We start from the raw sequence: 23513 nt of genomic DNA, 5'->3' as shown, positions 1-23513 counted from the left end.
CTTTGGGCACTGGCACTAATTATTCTTCAAATTGGGCACTGCTTTTAAATCTTAGTATTGGTTTCTACCTGTGTGACCATACCTTATTTCAGACTGTTTCAATTAATCTGGCCAAGAATGTAGGCTCTCGTCTCGGTTTGTGCAATGATATCAGTGGCAATGCAATGTGCCCACGTCCTCTCATTTGACTCTTGAAACTGCCTCTCTGTTCTAATTCAGTTGGAGGATCACCTAGGTTCCCATTTTGTAAATATAAAATTGAGTTTAGTTTTTAACATTTTTCTGGGCCAAATGTTAACAGTGCTTGTGACAGACTAAATTTCAGAGTGTAAAGTGAAGAGAGGTTTTATGTTCAGCGGCTCTAATCTAGCCTTTTTGGATGAATCCAAGGTACTTCTTAGGTCTTTATTCTTCCTGTTTCATCTCGCTACCACATCTCTCTGTTCTCTTCTAAAGTCAATCTGTCACCTGTCTTTAACTCATCTCATGTGCCTGCTGTTTTTCCTGTGTCATTCTGTTTTGTTCTGTCTCTGCCGTTCCTTCGTCGCTGGTTCATGACTGTCATTGCTATCAACGCTTGGTTCTCCTGCTTTCTCCACTTAGTCTTGAGCCTGTATCTGTTCCCCTTGCTCTGCCCCCCCCACACCCCCCCTCCATATCTTACCTCTCCATTCTCCACCAGTGGCAGACCACAAGATGACGGTGCCCTGAAGCTGAATGTGTTGAGGGGTCCTTGAGACCTCCGTAACTCACAGGTTTTCAGGGGTGCCTCTTCATTCTAAAGCCTGTGAAAGGTGATAGCTTTCTGTACCACAGGGTCCTGTTGCTTTCCCCTTCTTTTTGCACTTGCTCTTTTATTTTTTTTAAAGGTTTTATATAGCACTGGCTAGACCTGGAGGTATCGGAGCGCTTTACATGAGCATCAGATCATAGTTACAGGTTACATCGTTACAAAGGTTACACAGTTATTAGAGCATGGCAACATAGTTACTTGTAAGGTCAAAATAAACAATAAGCACAAATACATAAGGGGAAAAGCAGGCAAGGGGAAAGATTCAGGGGAGGGGGGGAGGAGCTGGGGAAGTAGACAGGTAATGAAGGCGGGAAAGAGGAGACGAGGAGGAAGGACACCGCATGGAAAGGGGAGGGGAAGGGCGACGGGGACACAAACCGGTAGACGAGTCAAAGCAACGTCCAAAGTCTAATAAGCTGTGATCCCAGGGGAAGTGGTATCACTTCCCTATCTCTGTTGCGGGAGGCTCCCTTTACGCAGTGGACTCTCTCAGAGGGGTCTCTGAGACCCCAAGGCCTACATACTGGATCCTTCCCCAAAAAGGGGAGAGGGAGTGCTTTGGCAAGGGGTGCCATACCATACCTCAGCTGTGAGTGCCTCCCTTGGCGCAGTGGACTCTCAGCGGGTACGCTGAGACTCCAGAGTATAAATATTGGATCTTTCCCCAACAAGGGGAGAAGGAGTTCTTAGTCAAAGGGCACAAAGGACAGGTGGCTAGGCAGACTAGCAGGCAAGGTAAGAGATTCAGGGGAGAGTGGATAAGAGCTAGGAGCTAGGGAAGTAGACAAAGAGAGAAAGAGTACTGAATGGGAACAAATTTAATTAATGAGTTATTATATAGCGCTGGCTAGACCCGATGGAATCAGAGCGCTTTACGTGAGGGACAATAATGTTGCAATTTACATCAGTTAAAAGTTACATAAGTATCAAAAAAAGCATTTAAAGAACATAGGGGACAAGGTGAATGGAGCAAGGAAGGGTAGGGGGTTAGGGTAAACGGGTAGGAGGAAGATAGGAGGTAGAGACAAGGGGAAAATCTGCCCAGGGTCCGGCTGGGTAGGTGACGGCAGGGAGGGGGAAGTCCACAACCCATCTCCTCTTTAGCTATGTGGTAGCTCCACCGGGCATCAGCCAAATCGCTAGGTCTCCATAGTCTGGGGTAAGTTCCGCAGGATCCAGGTCCTGATGTGTAGGCAGGTTAGGGGGATAGGTTCATGGTCTGGTCAATGTCCAATTGTTGTCCCAGGGAAGTAAAACAACGTGTAGGGGACCACTATGGAAGCCATCTTGGGGTCAGGCAAGGGACAGTACTGTGCACTGGTACACTGGTGGTCATCCTAAGGTCAGGCATCAGGCAGTTAAAGTCACTATCCAGGTCGGAGGCCGCCAGAAAATAACAAATCCAGCGTGCACACACCATCACACGCACAGACCTGCACAAGCGCACACCAATGTGAGCACACACTCTCATATGCACACTGACGCACATAGACAGAAACATCCAAGAACACAAGCACACATAAAATCCCATTGCTCTAATACAAAAACACCCAAATACATGCACACGCAAGCACCATCACATGCACAGACATACACAAATGCGCTCGCTCTGTGAATTCATCTTACAAAGGCACTTTTCACTCTGCATTGGATCGGTCCAAGGCAGTTTTTCCACATGGTGCATCTTATGTGTCATTCTTTCGGAGACACTGACCTGATTTGTAAAGCATACATTGTAATACTTCATTTTAGTTATTTTTCTCTCTGAAAAACTGCTCTAACACAGTTCTGTACATAGTGGGAAGTTGAACGCTGCTCCTCCTTTTGACCCTGCATGTCTCTCTCCTGATCTTATTGCTGTAGGAAGGTATGAATGGGCCTCTTTGCACTGTATGCACTTGCTGAGCAGCTCTTGGCTCACACTGCATGCATTTACTGCACAACTCTTCGCCTGCACTGCACTCTTATGTCTGCACATATGTTCTCATGCATTTGTGCATTGTAACGCCCTTCTACATCCGCTGCTCCCCTTTTTTCACTCCCTACTCTTTCACAGCAGCACCTGCACATATTTATTTAGCTTTTTTCCCCTTTCTTACACTGCTCTACTTTGTCGGTCAGGTTCAGGAATGCTCCCTTTTCTACCATTTGGTATTTGCCCAGCTCTAATGTATTTGTATTTGTATTTACTGATTTCTCTCACCCAACTTGCATGGCTCCTTTTCCTTGCACCACTCTACAGGTTTGCATGGGTTTTTGCACTTTCCTTAATTTACCGTTTGTCTATTTCCCAGTTGGCCATGGTATAACTCAATTCTTGGCATATATTGCATTTATTACATTTAATTTACCTTTCTGAGTAATCTTTCCTGCTTGAGACTTTTCCTCCCAATCTGTTATTCTTGCATTCCACTCTAACTTTGTGTATTTTACTGATCCTTTGCTCAGATTGACTCTTTTGCATGAGTCTTAATTTTTTGGGTATTTATCCCATGCACATGATGATCTGTATAGTTCCTTTTTGTGTCTTGTACGATTACTTTTTGTGTTTCTCTTTTTCACTGCCTTTTTGTTTGATATGCATGGTGTCCTATAGGGGAAATTATTGTCAAGAGGCAATTTATCTAAGAGTACAGCACACCTTTAAGTGACATGTCTTTCGGCTCCAATACAGGTGTAGCTCCATTCAGTGGTGCCACCACTGGTACAGGTGGCAGAATAAGGGACGTTCAGTCAACAGGCCGTGGTGCTTATGTGATCGCAGGCACTGCTGGATACTGCTTTGGCAATCTACTGATACCAGGTAAGTGGTATGTGTGTTTGTGTCTAAAGCTGGGTAGATAAAGTTGGCATGTACATGTAGACAGATTATACAAAGAATTGGTGGAGGAGGGGGTATTGTGGGTGAATGCAATGTTAGTAGGATTCATATGTTCTTGGTTGATATTTTATTAGCTAGACAGCATTCACATCTATCCAGAGTTTGCAGTTTACACCTTCACTTTCTTTTTATTACCAAGCCTGGTAGCTGTTCTAGTCTATCCTTATTTGGACTCTTTCATCTTCTCCTTTTAAAACTTTTGCATTCTCTCATACTTTGTAGGCCTTTGCAAATCCACCTTTCTTCTTAGCTTTCTCCCTTCCTGAACTTTTCCAGGTTATGAGCTTCCATGGGAAGACCCATCTTTCGAGTATCCCAAGAACTTCGCTCGTCCACTGGAGGTCGCTATTGAGGCCAGTAATGGAGCATCAGACTATGGCAACAAATTTGGAGAGCCTGTCCTGGCAGGTAATACCTAGTACAGCAGTTGATTGTATGGTGTGGTGGTTGACGAAAGTTTAGGATTGTGTGCCAGATCCTCCGCTAACAAGCTAGGATGACGGCTCGTTTATGTGAGTGCAGGAGATTGAAGGTTTCACAGAGGAACCAATATGGTGCTACGTTCTAAATTCTCTGGGAAGCCAAAATTCAAACGTTAAACTGCCTCGCCAGTGAATCATCTAGTTCACCCCCAACTCCAGAACATCATTTAGAGACTTTAGATATCCGTTGTCTTAGCAGACAATCTTAATTCATCTTAATATATGTACCACTGCATATATAACCGTCGGTTACTGTTTCAGTAATTGTTCGTCCTTGGATTTACTGTTGCATTAATCCAGCTGAATCAACCCAGTAGTGTTATATTTCAGTAATCAACCAACATATTGTGGCACATTTGTCAGTCTGATCATTTGATACCACAGATTCTCATGCATTCTGCGGCGATTATTCTTGTGCCAATACTCTTCAACAACTTCATTACCCTACTGGCCTACATAATCGAAAGCCAGAATGTCATTTATCACACATCTGTATATGGAATCCAGTTTTGAGGAATGTTCTGGAGACTGATGCCTAATGATGATCTTCATGAAAATAGTAGAACAATGGATTTCCCACAAATGGTCATCTATAAGTGACTCAAAGTCAGGCTTCCTTCTTATGAGCCAGTTGAGTTACAACCCCTTCGTATTGGGGAAGAGCTAAGCTCTGGTGAGCATGGCCACTTCGCCCTACTACTTCCCAGACTAATTGGCACCAATCCAAGCTCCCATTGTCCCTTAACAGTCTGCTCCCCATGACAAATTCGCAATTTCTATTAGTAAGAACAGATTTGAATGAGATCCACTTTTAAAAAATGCCTTGTGCATAATCAATACAAATTGGAAAAAAATCTTTAAAAAGTAAAAATGTTAAAACACATTTTTTCATTTACTGTATTAAATACCAATTGCACTGCATCTTTTGATGAGCGATCCACCATATTTCAAAAACAAAGATTTCAGCAAACTACATCAATTAGCTAGCATGCAATGCCGGTCATGTGAGAAGAACAAGCACAAGGGTTTGGCGAGAGTCCCCTCAAAGATCACAGTCTACTTTCTGGAGCAATCCCTCTGCAAGTCCCTATGACAGAATTTAATGGCAAAATATTCATGGAAAACATTATAAAGAATAGTCAAGCACCACGTTCCAAGTTCCACTTTAAGTAGGGTTGGGGCAACTCCTCCAAACAAGCATAAGCTATAATCTCCATCTTCCTCTTTCCCCTACACAGGATCATATCATGATTCATTGAACCGAACATAATATTGTGTTTCAGATAGTTCTTAAGAGCATTACAAGACATTGCCATTAGATCAGCTCTGCTCAATCTTTAGTGCAAAATTGCTTGATTAAAACTCTATACAAAGTAGATTCCCTTCTACTTTAGGCCAACCCCTCCAAGCAAAGTAGGCCTCCAAAATATTTCCCCTTATTGAGCATGAGCTTATGACCCCCATCGAAGAATTCCTACGATCCCCCGAACATGAATACTAAAAAGACCAATTCAAGGCATATAGCTTCGATGGGGTCAAGTGTATTTAAATTGTAAATTTTACACATTTTGTTCCCCCTATTTTATGTGGAGCTGCAGGATTGATATTCCAATCCATTACTCTTTTTGGCAATATACCATGAAAGAGATACCCATTAAAAATTCATGAGCCACAGTAAGTTAAACTCAACATCAACATGTTACGACAGATAAAAAAAAAACCACCAATTTATAAAAATACAAATAAAACGTAATGCATGGGCCTCCACGTTGATGAATGATTGTAAAATTATTTTAAAAAACTTTTTAAAAAATGAATGCATGTGCCCTGCAAGCACATAAAATCATAGATCCAAGGTTACAATTTGGAATGGGATAAATAATGAATTCATAGATTATACAATTCCATAAAAGTGCCAATTTAATTCAAAACAGCATTTTCCTGTTTCTTATCAATCAGACATGAAACAGAAACCTAGACAGCGCAAATACCAGATGTGGGGTCCTGTCGGCTTGAAGGATCCTAAAAGCTTCCTCATTCCTTGAGATGCCTAATTCCCTGAAAATAGGTATCCACCATTTTGCACATTGTCCTTTATAGGCTGGACAAAAGAATAGCAGATGGAGTGGATTCTCCTTCTTGTAGCCACAAATGTGGCACTTCTGGTCTATGGTATTCAGGATACCTAGCCATTTTGTTTTAAAACTGTTGAGGGGGAGGTTTCCATATCTAAATTGCACATAACGTGTTTTAGCCAAATTCGGCTGTGTCATTGCTGAAATTTTCTAAATGGAGATTATCTTTGAATACTAGAAATTAGGTACCTAAAGTGTCTTCTGCATGCATTAGAAGGTTACTGCGTTTGTGATTTTAAAATATTTTTTTTAACTCATGCACAGTAATTATTGGGCAGCAACCCACTTAATCATGCCAGAGATTGGACATGCCAGTCTCCTTAAGGGAGGCTTTGTCAAATTTGATCCAGGGGAGTTTGGTTGCATTCAGATGGCTGAGAATTTCCTCCAACCCATTTCAATATAACGAGAGTTCGGGGGTAACCCAGATGCATCTCCAATAAATAAGCCGGAGGAGTTCTGTCTTGTCAGTAATCGGCCTGAGTTCCAAATCAAGCCTCAATGGGGGAGTGCTGACTGTTAGACATAAACGCTGCCATATAAATCTATTTTCGAGGCATATGAGCTGCATATCACACACTGTCCATAGATCGCCATCTATTGTTGGGCCCGGATGTTTGCACTTTGTTGTTGTTATGTAAGAGTCTTTGGAAGTCACGAGATAGGTGACTCCTCCTTTGGACCAATTGATGCATATGTGGATTGAGAGACTGGGCAGGCTTTAGGCTATGGCAATGTGCGACATAATTAAATAACCAGTGCCCGGAGATTTACCTTACTACAAGGGAGTATGGTGTGCTAATTTACATCATTGCTATGTCATTGTCAATAATATCAGACACAATAGCATATGCATCCCTACCTACCTCTTCATGTTATACGGTTCCTAGGAGTCCAGCAGGACTGTGTATTTAGAACAACCAAACTTCATAATACCTCATCCATATTGCCCAACCCCATACCTTTGTACTGTCTCAGGAAGCCGCCCTTAGCGCATTAACAAAGACACTCCATCTTGAGTGTGCAAACCTGCACACTTCTCCCATAGCTATCTTCCTTCTCAGGATGAAGATCTGGGACAGTGGTACTGCATCTCAGTCACAGCTCACAATAGTGTTCCGTGATGACTCCAGCGGAAAGTGAACCTCTCACCGACTTCAGCATTGATGCTGTTTTTACAATAGAATGGCAGGCTGATCACACTGTGCCAGAAGCGCAGAACATTTTAATTAGAATGAAGCAGAAGAGTCGTCTTCTACAAGCACAGAAAATAAAACAATGTATCATGGTATGAGTAGAGGGATCCTGGAACTAAATGTGCAGACTACAGTGCGATAATGTTTACCTGGAATAAATCTGTGCACAGCACATTTTCGCAATGGAGAAAACGTGCAAACCACCATTAGGAAACAATGGTAAGTTAGAATGAAAAGATAAACTGGAGACTAAATGTAAGCCACATAACACCCTTCCTTGGTCGGAAAAAGATGACTCAAATACAAATAAGAAAATGTTAAAAGCCATTAAAAATTACAAATTAAAATGCCACACAAACTAATAAAAAATGAAGAAAAGAATTTCATAAAATTAAAAAGCCAATTAAAGTGTCTAGGAGGAATCCAAATTGAATTGTGACATATCCACCATATCCTCTACATCCATATCCAAAATGTTGTTGGGGCCCAGGATTAAACCTGCATCTGGAGACAACACATCAACAGAGGCCTGAAGAACAAGATCCAAGGGACACAGAGATATTTTCAGCTCTTTCAACAGTTGTCGAAGTGAATAGTGGCAGGAGTGCTGCTTCCGAAAAGGTACCAGAAGTCAAAGGAGCATCTGGCAAAAGCAAAGGCAGCCCGTAATAAGCATCTTTCAGCAAAGGGAGCATAATCGCAGGACAACGCAATTGATGCAACCACAAAGGATGCACAAGCTGATTCAAGTCCGGAGTCTGGGACATTTGCATAGCAAGGCCCAAGTCAATAGCACACTCGAAAGAGCACCATAGACCGTAAAACACAGGCTGCACACTCCGACACCACACAGGCCGAAAGGGCAGAGACCATTTCTCATTCAGTTCCAGTAACTACTCCAAAATACTGTATTGTGTGTTCACGACACAGGAGGACGTGTGGCAGTTCCAGTGGCATAACACCTTGTTGTGGAACATCCATTGCAGAGCAACAAAAATAGGACCGAAATAGCAACCATAAGGATAAGCACAATATGAATGCTTCCAAAAGAGCTGGAAACAACAAATGTATAAAAGACTTGATAACTACAAGCACAGTCTGAAACGTAGAAACAAATCCATACCCAATCACTTTAAAAAAGAGTGCGCCGCTCCAGTGGTGTTAAAAGCATTATAAATATGGTGTATCAGCTCACCGAAATGCTGTGGAAATTGAGTGCGTAACATTGGTTGCACCTCAGCCAAGAAATGGACTACTTAGAGATCAAAGGTTTCCCAGGTAGATGCTAAAGCAACGTCTTTTTGAATCAATAAGGCTTTTAGTCTGCTCAACCGATTCGAAAGAAGGCCTTTGGGCAACAAAGTAACTTTCCCAATAGAGTGTGTGGGGTAGGACCGAAATAGCAACCATAAGGAATAGCACAATATGAATGCTTCAAAAGAGCTGGAAACAACAAATGTATAAAAGACTTGATAACTACAAGCACAGTCTGAAACGTAGAAACAAATCCATACCCAATCACTTTAAAAAAGAGTGCGCCGCTCCAGTGGTGTTAAAAGCATTATAAATATGGTGTATCAGCTCACCGAAATGCTGTGGAAATTGAGTGCGTAACATTGGTTGCACCTCAGCCAAGAAATGGACTACTTAGAGATCAAAAGTTTCCCAGGTAGATGCTAAAGCAACGTCTTTTTGAATCAATAAGGCTTTTAGTCTGCTCAACCGATTCGAAAGAAGGCCTTTGGGCAACAAAGTAACTTTCCCAATAGAGTGTGTGGGGGGATAGAAGATGTTAATACAGCAAGTCACAACATTGGAAACAATGATTATTTATGGTATACCTGGTTTCCTCTCGCAGCAACTCTGATAATTTAAAATTATGGCACTGCCTTTGAGAAGTAACAAATTCAGAATTTATCAATGGTACGAGAACATCATTCAAATAACACACGAGGTTAGTTGTGGATGCTTTACAGACTTCATGAAGTTGTATTTCTCTACAATTGAAGGAATGACTCGAAGTGGCACACTCATGCTGACTAACAAAGACCTCATTTTTTCGTGCCTGCATCTTTATTCAAAGGGGAGTATCCACGTTTCATGTAAAAGAAATGTGAAGGCAAGGACCCAGTTTCATGGCACACTGCAGATTTCATACCTTGAGGACTAATGGGCTCATTCCCTAATTGGGTGTAGGTAAAACGGTCTTTATATCCTGAATATTCCTACAGTCTAACACTGTAGCCTGGGATAACGCTGGCACTAACCATCCTCTGCAATGGGCGCTGGTACACATTGTGTGAACCTTTCGACTGCGTAGAGCCAAGTTTCTAACAATGAACAGTGTCCAGGAGACTTACAGAATGTTGAGTCCTCTACAGGTGGTAGAGTGGAATGTAAAGCAGGTAACAAAAGGAAATAGGGTAGAGCTGATCAGCTTATCCACAACATGCTAGGATTTACCTCTCTTAATTGAGCAAGACCTAAAAAAACATATTCATTTCATATTTAGCAGCAGTAAAACCGAATATATCACTTGCACTGGTATATTGATCATTTTAAAATGTCATCATTGTTTTATTTTCTCCAATGAAAGTCATGTTTCCAATGTCCAGTTTGTTTCTAACTGGACTAAAGGTTTATATGTAAAATGTAGGATTGGGGGAAATAAGCGCTTGGGTAGACACCCATTAACAAAGAGGATTGTGTGATTAATAATGTGTCACAATACTGGCTAGCCCTTGCTTGTTAATGAGGTCTAAGGGAAGGTGTTTGTACTCATATTCAGGATGTAGGTGGTTTGGTTGCAGGTGAGGCCATTAGATGAGTCTCTGGATATGTAGTAGTTTAGTGATGACAGTGGTTCGCCTTGGACTTAGTGCTGTGTGAATAGTCTGAATGAGTACTTAGACTTGTGCTGATGGGTGAGAATGTCAGAAGACCGAATGTTCTCATTACTCTGGATTGTGTGCGTGCATTGGTCTTGGAGCTCTAGTAATGCTCCTGCCCTGTGGTTAGGCACAGAAACCATTGAATGTGCTGCATGTTCCTTGCAGGGTTTGCCCGTTCCTTCGGGATGTGTCTGCCAAGCGGAGAGAGGCGGGAGTGGATTAAGCCCATTATGTTCAGTGGTGGCATCGGATCCATGGAAGCCATTCACATTAAGAAAGAGCAACCAGAGCCAGGTAAGATAAGGTTGTCTATGTATATCTGAGTCAAGAAGTATTTGCGTGGCTTGTAGTATGCTCCTGTCATAGGTGATGGCATGTACGGGTAATGGGTTTCACTTTCTAGTGAAGATAATTACATAACACTGTAATAGAACTTCATCATCACGTCATGGCTTTGACAAGACACTGCTACTACAGTGACCAGGAATATTCACATGATGTAGTTATCGAGAAAACACTAACATTAATATGAGGGAATCTGCCTAGAGGTTCAGATTCTATTAATAGGGTACACTTTGCTGTGACTGTTCTTGGCATATCAGTCTGCAGAGCTTGCAAACACCTTTACACCAGTGATTCTGGTATTGCGGAACACTGATGATCCTTGTAATATGTTGGGTGATTAGAAGATGTAGTAAGCTGTACCCTCCTGCCAGTAGGAACATGCCATATGATGCTCAGTGCTTTTCCATGTCACAGGATCCTTTACACTGATTTACATAAGGATTGCTAGACTGTCCATGTATGAAAAGACAGTGCTGCACAGGAGCAAAGACCCCAGCATTACACTATTGATTAATGGAAAACAATAGCAACCAAATATATTTTTAATCACACTGTTAAATACCGTTCAAACTTTGTATTATGAACAAGAGCACACTGTAACAAAATGCCCTCATATGCTAGTTGGATAGAAAATGGTGGCATTCTGGTGAAGAGCATTCCCCATGGTAAAAGCATGTTTAGATCAAATTAACCTAATAGCATCATGGAAAGTTATTCCAGCCTCTGTATTATAAAAACGTACTTAAAGGTTTGTGCCATGTGTTTTTTTTTTTTGTGCTGGCACTCATCGATCAGATGCTTCTGTCTTGTTTTTCTCTCATCCCCTGTATGATACCTTGCCTGTGGGTAAGAAGTGGGATTGGATATAGTCTCATATCAGTCACTGTGGTCTTCCAGTCCTTGCTTCCCACTATCTGTCGAATGTGTGGGAACTAAGGTGCGCTGCTTTTCTTGAAAGAAAGGGCAAGGACAATTTTTTTCCAGACTGTGCTAAATGTGCTTACTTGTACTTGATTTTTTAATAACATGTGCAACTTTTTGATGTGAAAAGGGTAATGTAATTATTCTACATCATGAGACCGCATACTCACTATGGTACATACAATACAGTTAATTTCTTTGTAGCACTATACAAAGACCCTATTTACATATGGTTTACATATTTCGACATCTGTACTTCAGTCTGTATGGTATGTAGGTTGACTGGTTTCTACACGCCAATATGTGCCTCGACCCTATACAGGCATAACTGGAACGCTGTGTATTGTGCCCATTGAATCATGTGCCCTATGTGGGGAAGTACAATGAATTCACAATATGCTGGATGTGTTTTTTAGTATCTATTTTCTGTCTCTTCTGTCCGTTCACTTGCCTAATTCTATGATAACACCACTAGGATGAGATGCAATCTACCATCTCACCACAGAGAGGATTATATTAACTCCTTCGTTGTGTTTTTGTTCTTTTACTCTTTCCTTGTTTACTCCTAGGTTGCAACAGGAGCGGTCATTAATTGAGCTAAAAGCCACCTTGTAGTTTTACACAAGGGTGGACCGTTTCTTCCTTTTTTCTAGGGTTCTAGACCCACTCACGGTTCTTTCACTCACTTTGCTGGTCCTGAAGAAACGCCAGCAATCATTCTGACCATTTGAAGGGCACGAAACATGTTGATCTAGAGTTACTGAGGCAGTTCGTTTTAACGTTCACTCACTCACTCACTCACGGACCTTTCCTAACCGTTGATCTCACACCCTCACTCATCATATTGCATTACCAATAAAAGATCTCTGCTCAAGCGACCCTTCGGGGGACTCGTAGGGCATTACAGCACCGGCCCAACTAGGGGCAACGCCCGATGATGAAGCATGACATCCCTGGGATATGTGAGGGCATCCAGAGACAAGACTTGCGCTTGCCTCAAGTCTGTGGTGCTTAAACCTAGGCTTTTTCCTGTTCCCTCAGCTCTTCTCTCTTTTTTTCATGTGGATGACTATTGTGCCCACATTTGGAACAGTTACCCCTTGTTTTGCTTGGGAAGTTTCTTAGCCAATACCTTTCTTCTAAAAAGGCTCGTGCAGCAGTCCATACGGACAGTTGTTTAGGTGAACAAGTTTCTTACTTTCTGTAATGCTCCTTCTGATGGGTGCTTTATATAACTGCAGATTCCTCACCTGCAGAATAATTTCAGGAACCAGACTGGATCCGAGTTTTTCAAAGCAATTGCTCCCACATGCTGACCCCATCTGTCTCCGTGATACCTTTACATTGTCGAAGTGAAGACATGGAGTCTCATTGACTCCTCCTGTATGCACTGATATTGTTTTTGTTTTGGACTTTTCCGAGCCCTCAGACAGGGATCAATCATAACCAATTTGGTTTGACTGTTTCCGAAACTAAATTGGGACCTATATAGATAAAGGAGTCCCCTTCACTGAATGTGAGGAGGGTGCATTGAGGTATCTGCGGTTAGATCATCCAACAGAAAGAGAGTTACTGAAAGTAAGTAACTGATTCGTCTACATGATGCATCTAATTGCAAATTCATTGTCTTTAGATTATGTCCCCAAGCAGTACCTCCCAAAAGGTTAAGTGTCTGATTATTGAACTTGTAGCAAAAAGTCCTAAAAGCAAAATGGCTTTCGCTGAGGACCTGATTGCTGAGGCAGTAGTGCTTGGTAAATCTGTACACAGAAGGCCATGTAGCAGTCTTGCTAATGTCTAAGACAGGAAAGTCTGTTACAAATGCCATCTTGTTAATGAATAGTATGATCCATTTTGACAATGTCGGGTTTGTTATGCCTTCCCCATCTTCATACCTTCAAAGTCCCTAATAAGCTGGTTGTGCACTCAGTATAAAAATTGAGGGCTGTCGACTGATCAAGCCAGTGAAGCCACTCCTCCTCTTTTGAAGGATGTGATGGAGAGAATCTAGCCAGAAGATGATGGACTGACCCATGGAAAGACAATACAACCTTTGAGGGAAAAAGGAAGCTGTTACCTCAACACTAATTTGCCAGAAAAGAAAGTAGGGAGGGTGCATTTACTATGCCTGCAGCTCACCGACAGCACACAAAACTAATCACAATTAGAAAAAACTGTCTTGATGGGAAGAAACAGAGAAAACTGTACATGTGCTCAAACTCTACGTGCATGAAGACCAACCAAATGACCAATTGAGTCATAACGAAGTACTTATGTAGAAACATGTGCGTTATACCTTTAAAGAATGTCATCAATAAAGGTGACTTGAATAAAGAAAATTGAACAGGCAAACACAGAAAGGCTGAAAGAGCTAACATAGAATCTTTAACTGTGGCTACCACAAAACCTTGCTGGATCAAATACAAAACAAATAGCAAAACATCTGATATTATTGCTTATGATCCTACTCCAGTCTGCAAGTTTGTCCCAGTTCCCTGAATAGATTGATTTAGTCTAGGGACACCTAGCCTAAAAAATCAGATCTGTAACTTCAACAGGTTAGTCAAAACTGCTCAGGCGGTCCAGTTGCCTGTCCGCGCCTGGACCGCGCCCAGCACCAGAACCCCACGAACGCCACGACGCCCGACACCGCTGCGATGCCAGAACCCTCCACGCACTCAACACCGGACGACCACACACCTGCTTCCGGGCTGCCCTAAGCCGCAGCCATGGAGCTTTCACCTGCCGGAACTGCAGCTTCACAAGCATCCGCCCCACCATGCTGCCAACCAGGAAAGAACCCAACCACCTCAGATGCATCCTTCTCAACGCCCGCTCCACCCGCAAACATGCTGTTGAATTCTGGGACCTACTCGACTCAACCTCCCCAGACGTAGAATTCCTGACTGAGACCTGGCTGAACCCCGCCTCGGCACCCGACATAGCCATAGCCGTCTCGAAAGGCTACAAGATCACCGCACCAACGGAGCAGGAGGAGGAATCGCCATCATCCACAGGAACACTCTCCGAGTCTCGACCAACACCGACGACACCCTCAGCACCGCCGAACACCTGCACTTCCAGATCCACACCGACCCCAACACGACACTCAGAGGATCCCTCATCTACAGACCCCCCAGACCCCGACCACAGTTCAGCGACTCCATCGCCGACTTCATCAGCACACACGCCCTCGCCTCCACGGACTGCATCCTCCTCGGTGACTTGAACTTCCACCTCGAGAACAACACCAACTCCACCACCCAGATCGACAACCTAACCAACCATGGACTCAGACAACTTGTCACAACACCCACCCACTCCGCTGGTCACACGCTTGACACTATCTTCTCCGCAAGCCCCCACGTCTCCTTCAACCACACCACGAACTCCACTGGACCGACCATTGATGCATCCACTTCACCTTCAAGAAACCCACCACGCACCACTGCACCCAAAAGATGCCTCGCCGCTGCTGGAGCAAAGTGACCGAAGACCAGCCAACCACCACCCTCGCCCAGAGCCCACTCACCGACCCCAACGACACCGCCGCCCGCAGCCTCACAGTGGATCAACGACTGCGCCTACACCCTCGCCCCGATCAAGAAACCCTCCAACAGTCACACCAACAAGAAAGCCTGCGGGTTCACTGAAGACCTCTGGGCCTTCCAGCAAACTTGCCGAAAGCTGGAGAAGATCTGGCTTTGTGAACGAACACCGGACAGCCACGCAGCCCACAAGAACACCACCCGCAGACACCATCACCTCATCAGATCCGCCAAAAGGGCCTCCTTCAAAACCGCCTAGACAACAACGCGCACAACAGCAAAGAGCTCTTCAACATCGTGAAGGAACTCTCTAACCCCAGCTCCAACACCAACGACGTCCCAACCCCACAAGACCTGTGCGACTCGCTGGCCACCTTCTTCCACGGCAAGATCGCAGACATCCACGACAGCTTCAACGCCACGACCGCCCTGACAACCGCTGAGACCTCCGCCCCTATGACCAGTATCCGCACCAACCGCCTGCTCTCCTGGACCAACATCAATGACAACACCATCAAGATCATGAACACCATCCACTCTGGATCTCCGTTAGACCCAGGCCCACACCACATCTTCAACAAAGCCAGCTCATCCATCGCACCCCACCTCCGGAAAGTCATCAACACCTCCTTCGAGACAGCAACCTTCCCAGAGAGCTGGAAGCACTTCGAGATCCACGCCTTACTCAAGAAACCCAAAGCGGACCCCAAGGACCTCAAGAACTTCCGGCCCATCTCCCTGCTCCCGTACCCGGCAAAGGTCATCGAGAAGACCATCAACAAATGACTGACCCACTACCTCGAGGAGAACAACATCCTGGACCCTGCCTAGTCCGGGTTCCGCAGCAACCACAGCACCGAGACTGCCCTCATCGCCGCCACCGATGACGTCAAGTCCCTGCTGGACAACGGAGAAACGGTGGCCCTCATCTTCCTGGACCTGTCAGCCGCCTTCGATACGGTCTGTCACCACACACTACGAACACACCTCCACAACGCCGGGATCCAAGAGAAGGCACTGGACTGGACCACCTCCTTCCTCTCCGGCAGAACACAGAGCGTCCGCCTTCCCCCCCCTTCCGCTCCGAAGCCACTGAGATCTGCGGCGTACCCCAGGGCTCATCCCTCAGCTCAACTCTGTTTAACATCTACATGGCACTGCTCACCCACATTGCCCATCGGCACAACCTCAACATCCTCTCCTATGCCGATGACACCCAGCTGATCCTTTCCCTCACCAAGGACCCCCACACCGCCAAAACCAAACTTCACGATGGAATGAAGGCCGTCGCTGAATGGATGAGGAACAGCCGACTGAAGCTGAACTCGGACAAGACGGAGGTTCTCATCCTCGGATCCACCCCTTCGGCCTGGGACGACGCCTGGTGGCTGACCGCACTGGGATCCGCTCCAACACCCACCGACCACGCACGCAACCTAGGAGTCATCCTCGACTCCACCCTCTCCATGACTAAACAGGTCAACGCCGTCTCCTCCTCCTCCTGCTTCAACACCCTCCGCATGCTCCGCAGGATCTACAAGTGGATCCCCACTGAAACGAGAAGAACGGTCACCCAGGCCCTCGTCAGCAGCAGGTTGGACTACGGAAACGCCCTCTATGCAGGAGCCTCGGCCAAACTCCTGAGATGGTTCCAACGCATCCAGAACTCCTCTGCACGCCTGATCCTCGACATCCCTCTCCGCAGCCACATCACACCCCACCTGAGAGACCTGCACTGGCTCCCGGTTAACAAGAGGATAACCTTCAAGCTCCTCACCCACGCACACAAGGCACTCCATAACACCGGATCAGCGTACCTCAACAGCCGACTCAGCTTCCACACCCCCACCCGCCAGCTCCGCTCCGTCGACCTTGCCCTCGCCACAGTCCCCCGCATCCGAAGAGTGACCTCTGGCGGCAGATTGTTCTCCCACCTCGCCGCCAAGACCTGGAACACCTTCCCCAACCACCTACGGCAGACCCAAGACCTGCTGACCTTCAGAAAACTCCTCAAGACCTGGCTTTTCGAGCAGTAGCAGCATTCCCCACCCCAGCGCCTTGAGACCCTCACGGGTGAGTAGTGCGCTTTACAAACGTTATGATTGACTGATTGCTTAGTCTCCATGCATAGAGGTGCAGACTGTGGAGATTTGGGTGCAGAACCATGCCTTGTTGCTAAGACAGAAGGTCCTCCTGGAGAGACAGATAGATCGGAAGGCAAATGCTCAGGCTCAACAAGTTGGGGAACAATACTGTCCTGGCGCGATCCAGGGCTATCAACATGACCTGGGCCTGGTCTGTCTCTATCTTCCTCAAAACATGAGACAGGGAAGACCATGGTGGAAACTTGTATAGAAGTCCTGTAACCCATTGTAGGCAAAATGCATGTCATTGGTGCGAATTGCAGCATGTGGTAATCTCAACACTGCACATTCCTAGTGGTGCTGAAAAGGTCAATCCATGGCAGTCACCACTGAAGAGAGTTTTGCTGATCCACTCTGGCAGACCAAAAATGACATGTTTATCCAAAGGTATGCTGAGCTAGTCTGCCGTCGCATTTAGTGGCTCCATCAGATGGCTGACTACCAAGAAGATTCCTTGATCTACAGGCATCTCCAAATGTGTAGTGCCTTCTGGCACAAGATCCAAGACTCCCATGTCTCCTTGTATGTTGGAGTACTGCCTGGTGGTTGTCCGTCAGCACCTGCATATTCTAACCCTTCATGAATAAGTAAAGATTGTCTGAGCCAGAAGGGTGGCACTAAGCGCCGGAAGATTCATGTGAAGCTGTTGATCCACTCTGAAAACGTGGAAATTAAATCTTCCCCTTTTAAGTTTCCAGGAGCTTCTATTACCCAGGATGTCTTGTACTAGCAGTTGCCTTACAGAGTTGCTACTTTTTTTCTGGCTCATGTGACTGAGAGCGTGGGTACACACTGGGTGTTTAAACTCCTGTTTTTGATAAAAGTTCTCTCTGAATTGTCATTATTTTGCTTTCACTTTACACTTTTAGTAAACCTCCAAAGTGCTAAGTCTTTTTTCTGCACTTGTCAACAATTCCTTTTTTTTTAGTGCTATCTCTCTTTGTGAAGTGACTATTATGTGAGTGAAGGACGCTGCTTTAGATATGCACAAAGTATGAGTGGCATGCCTAACTCATCATACCCTAGAGAAATGTGAATTGTGCCAGATATCCAAAATGACCCTCAAGGACTGAGCAGGAATAAAGCTGAGAGCTAAGCTTGAGGGCTAGAGGACTCTAGTAAAATAAAACAGAAAATTCCTCCAGGGAACATTCAAGTTTCACTGGCAAGGCAGAAACGTCTCGCATAGGGTGCGCAAGAGACAGAAAAGATGAAAAAAAGAGCAAGACATCATCATAGACATTTATCAAAGCTTCACTATCCACCACATCTGCACTGATGTGCTTTCAATGGAAGTGCTCAATGTTGATACCATGACAGCATTACCTGCACCACTCCTTTAGCTCCTGGAGGTCAGGGCACACAACCACTTCACCATCTATGACTAAGCATTCCAGCCATCAGACAGTGACCCACTTGCTGTTAATACAATCTGTACATTCAACATCATCGCAGTGATCCTCGATTACACCACCATTGTCCATGCATTTCTCGATGTTGACATTTTCACCAACACCAAAAAAAGGCATTTGAGTTACCTCCAGTGATGGAGTCAACTATGCAAGTGTTAAGGCCTTCAAGATTGATTATTTCAGCCGACAGTCCTCTGCAGGTGGTTCAAGAGACTCTCGAGTTACCATTCCTCCGCAAATAATTTCTCGTCCTACATCGATGTCACTGATTAAGAAGATTCTATTGTGACCTACGCAGCATTCTGGATGATACGTCTCCCTATGCGGGAGATCCAAACCTGCTACACATGCCCCAGAGTTGTAGAAGGCATATTGCGATCTATCCCCACTTACTTAACACTCTTTTCATGATAGACACACATCATCCTCATATACTTCAACATCACCAGGTGTATCTCCAACAAGAATATCACCAGTAGATATCACAACTCTTCAATATATATAGTTGTAAGAATGGCAACAATACTGAACATTCCACTCGAGGAGCCCCAGACTACAGTCTCTCCAAGTAAAAAGGGATGTATTCCTGATACTTCCTGATCAAAAGAAGGCTCCGAAGAGCTATTTCAGACCCATACTAGAAGTACAAAGTACCAACAGTTATCTCAAAAGGAAAAGATTTAGTATGTTATCTCTACTGAATTTACCCTCACCTTAAACAAGGTGACTGGCTTTGTGCCATAGACCATCATGAAGCGTTATTTCCACATTCTCATCTACAAAAGGCACAGGAAATACCTGACATTTGTTGTAGGAAAAACACATTAGCAGTCTACTGTCTCGGGGCTTGAACGTAGCTCCTCTCAAAGCCTGTCTACGTCATTGAGGAATATTTATATATCGATATCTAGATGAGCGGCTGATAAAAGCATGCCTCTTTTTAGTATGATCACCCCCAACCTTTTTACTTATGCTGCTAGTGTTTTTTACTCTGAAATGCACTGGATCCTACTGACCAGTCCCCGGTGCATATGCTCGGACCTCCAAAATATGTGCACACTTGGCGACAACCCTATTGGCTGTTTTAACTCACTTGTAAGTCCCTAGTATTTGGTTCAAGAGGTACCCAGGGCTAGTAAGTTAAATGTCACTAGTGGACTGCAGTGCTTAATTGTGCCACCTCTACGGTGACAAAGGTAAAAATGTGACTGGCTGGCCTCTGTAGCCTATTCAGGCAGCATTAAAACTGCCAACTTTACATGGCAGAATATACCCTTTTGCAAGGTCAAAACCTTCTTTGTTAATATTACTGAGCCGCCCCTAGGGAGGGCCTTGGTGGCCCACCAGGAAGGGTGCTAAATATTAAAAAGAAGGGCATGGTCCTTTTGTGTTTAACATTCCCTGACAGTAAAACAATGACATTGCCTGTTTTCACTGTTGCAAGGCTTGACTAACATGACGTTTCACTAGTCACTGCACTAAGCGTTAAGATCCATTTGAGACCACCAAAGATATTACTCCAATTCACAAAATAAATATTCTATGATTTGAATTATTATATAAACCCTGACTCTGAGTTCGGATTTAAGGTAACTTTTAAAGGTAAGGTAAGAGAAAGTCACCACTATGTTGCCCTAAACTTCTGTAGCCTTTTCTGTCTATCTGCAGTCGTCGTCAATCAAGACAACATGCTGCCCCACTGGTAGGAAGCAAAGTGGTCCCAGGAAAAGGGAACAAAAAACTGTTGTTGCAGCAGGATGATTACCAGGTGGTGGCCACAGATGGCCCAGCTTCAAAGTTGATACCACCTTAGTGAATGGTGATCGCACCTTCATCTGCCTGCTTGTTTGTGTAGACCGACAGGTTAGCAACTCCAGAGGGGGAAATCTGTGGTAGTACTAGATTTCTAGGAAGATTGACTCATTACGCTGGGTACACTCTAAGGGTTTGCCCTGAGCTCTGCACATGGGAAAAAGTACTGAGCTATCCTGGACTCAGGCAGAGAAGGGTACTTTGTAATTGTTTTTTGGCCAAGCTCCCAGGAAGTGAAGTAAATTGAAAAGGGTTGTCCAGTGGTAACTGTTTCCCCATTCTTAGTGAGTCCTCCGCTCCCCCAAACATGAAGATGGGATAAAAGTGCCACATTTGACACTCAGTCCTCAGATCACTGCAGGACTGAAAAACAGACATAAGAACTTTCCTGCTGCTCCCTGGACCCAGCAAAGACCGGCTGCACTAAAGACTGGACTGCACCTGCCTTACCCGAGGAAGCCTGCTGTTCCCGCTTGTGGAAAAAAGCTCCACTTGTGCCAGGACAGGAGAAGTGACTCCAATGGCTAGGTGGTTAGACTCCTAGTAAGCATCAGGACCAACAGAGCATGCCAAGGGGAAATGACCACTAGGAGGTGCCTTTAGGGAGTTCCGTCTCCCCACTGCCTAATCCTTTCATTATCTTGCCTTTGTCGCATGAGTACTGCAATATCTGCCCCTCGTATTCCTTCTGGGCCCTCTGGGACAGCTTCTGAGTGGTCCCACTCGCTGGGCAGATGTATCTGGCACTATGGAGGGTTACAGGGGTGCTTGGGCCTAACTTGGCGAGCCCGCCGTGCCTGGCGGGGCACTAGAGTTTCCATCTGCCTGATGGTGACGGCCTCCCACTCTTTCGGACCCCATCAGACCGGCGTGGCCTTAGATTGAGGGTCTTTATCCTGCCGAGCTGTGCTCTCACTGACATACCATTACAACATAATGGCGATACCCAAAAGACGTAGGACATAGATACAGTTTAGCACAAACAATCGATTTTCCTCATTGAGGACAGTAGTTCAGTCCAGGCATAGATAATAAGGTTGTCGATGTTTCGACTCAGAAATAACACGGTCACTCAAAACTTTAAAGTGGATCTTCATCAGGTCAGATAAGTAGCGCAACCTGTATGGGGATACTTTCAGTTAAAAATGTGTGTGGTGTGTTATCATAAAGCTAACTGCTCTCCTAACATGCAAAAACAACTAGAGTAGCATAGGTACTCGTCCCTCAACTGGGCGAGCAAACCTATATGGATGAAGGCATGTGAGTTCCTGGTCTAGGGTTCATGCTTCAAATAATTTCCACAGTTTTGAAAAAATCCCCTTGTAAAACCACATGTGTTAAAATCACTTATAGAGAAATGCTTAATATGCTTTGGCACTCTCTCAGTTAAAATCGATAATTGCATGGGTGCGGCATACAAAGAATGAGACCCTTCATCAATAATGTAGGTATGGCTAGAAAATAAAATGAATCTGATTTAGTCTAAGTCTAGGAAACACACAGTTGTATTGCATTAAAAAGGGTTGTATGCCCAAACAAGGCTTAATGCAGAGTACTTACCAAGTTCTCTTGCACTATTCAAAAATACAGGGTAGGTGTGAGAGGCAGGCTCACCATATACTATACCACAACTGGGTATAGTGTGTAGTGAGTTCAGTGGGTCTCCAGAGGTTGTACAGAGGCTACGTAGATCACACTAATGCGTCCTTTTGTTGTAGTTTGGGCAAGCAGTTAGACTTATCAAATGATTGTGTTAATGCTGCTGTTGTACACACAGTGGCAATAAATGAGACACACACTCAATAGATCCGAGACAAATGTATAAAAATAGTACTTTGGTATATTTGTTTTCTAAGACGTCTAAACTTTCATAGAAGCAAATACATTTTTAAATAATTTTCTTCTCCAATTCCTCCATTAAGTCACAGCAAATGGTGCACAAATGAAGTTCTTTCAGCAGCTATAATTTACTAATAGCAAATGCTAGATGAGAGAAGGGATGCATACCCAAGGATGAAAGGGTGTTTCTTTCAATGAAGTCTGCGGCTGCCACCTTGACTGCTGGGACAGAGTGGCCACAGAGGCCAGAGGCCACAAGAGCACTTTATTCCTCTATTGGCTGGTGCACCTAGCAACAAGTACAGATACAACATGCCTGTGTGATCGTGGTGTATCCACCAAAAACTCCAAAATGCATGTTATAACAACATATTAGTTACTGGTTTTATGGGCATAGGGTGTAGGTAATGATTAGTTTATCAGTTAATAAAGCTATGATAAATTGCTTTCTACTTTTCAGTATTGAAGTTTAGTCGAAATTGCCTTTCACCATATTGATTAGATTAAGTCTCTAAATATAAAACTTATGATATTTTGATGAGAATCCTACTAATAGACATTTAGGCTTTGAAGACATTTGCCACTCACAAAATAGTGTCTTGCATAGCTTGCCACTATAATATTGGAAGAGAGACCTTACTTGCGGGCACTGAAGCATTCTGCTGGAAGCATCTGTGGCATTTCAAATGTATCTTCAGAGCTTGAAAACCTGCAAGAACTTTCACATGGTTACTGCTAATGTCTAGAGTAAACTGTCACTACAGATTAGTTCCTGGATTAGTAAAATGTTAAGAGGATACTTTGCTTACACACCCGCTGTACTTCTTAGGCCATCTGTGTGTGGTTCATAGATTCTGTCAGTGTTCACATATTTGATTTGCCCTTTCTCTTGTATCTTTCAGGAATGGCGGTAGTGAAAGTTGGAGGACCTGTATACAGGATTGGAGTTGGGGGAGGAGCAGCCTCCTCGATACAGGTGAATACTGTAAAATATTTGCTCAGCTAATTATGGTATGGTGGAGACCTATTAAGGATTCCAACAACCGTTCCACAAACGGCTCCATATTTGTAACATGGTTATTTTCCGCCACAGTCATTATGCGAATATTGTTTC

General features: G+C 44.3%; 1 protein-coding gene across 1 annotated transcript in view; it reads left to right on the top strand.

Annotated features, from left to right (window-relative positions):
• The window catches only part of PFAS (phosphoribosylformylglycinamidine synthase), a 323630-nt gene that overhangs the window by 97468 nt on the left and 202649 nt on the right, over window positions 1-23513 (top strand). Inside the window, exons 9-12 of the mRNA XM_078652618.1 lie at window positions 3468-3596; window positions 3951-4082; window positions 10544-10672; window positions 23302-23375. Coding sequence (XP_078508744.1) covers window positions 3468-3596; window positions 3951-4082; window positions 10544-10672; window positions 23302-23375 — 464 coding nt within the window. The remainder of the gene's footprint in view (window positions 1-3467; window positions 3597-3950; window positions 4083-10543; window positions 10673-23301; window positions 23376-23513) is intronic.

This window comes from Lissotriton helveticus, chromosome 7, assembly GCF_964261635.1.
Source record: "Lissotriton helveticus chromosome 7, aLisHel1.1, whole genome shotgun sequence".
In the NCBI taxonomy this organism is placed as follows: domain Eukaryota; kingdom Metazoa; phylum Chordata; class Amphibia; order Caudata; family Salamandridae; genus Lissotriton; species Lissotriton helveticus.
Note: the sequence above shows the minus strand (reverse complement) of the source record. Positions and strands in the feature narration are given on the sequence as shown.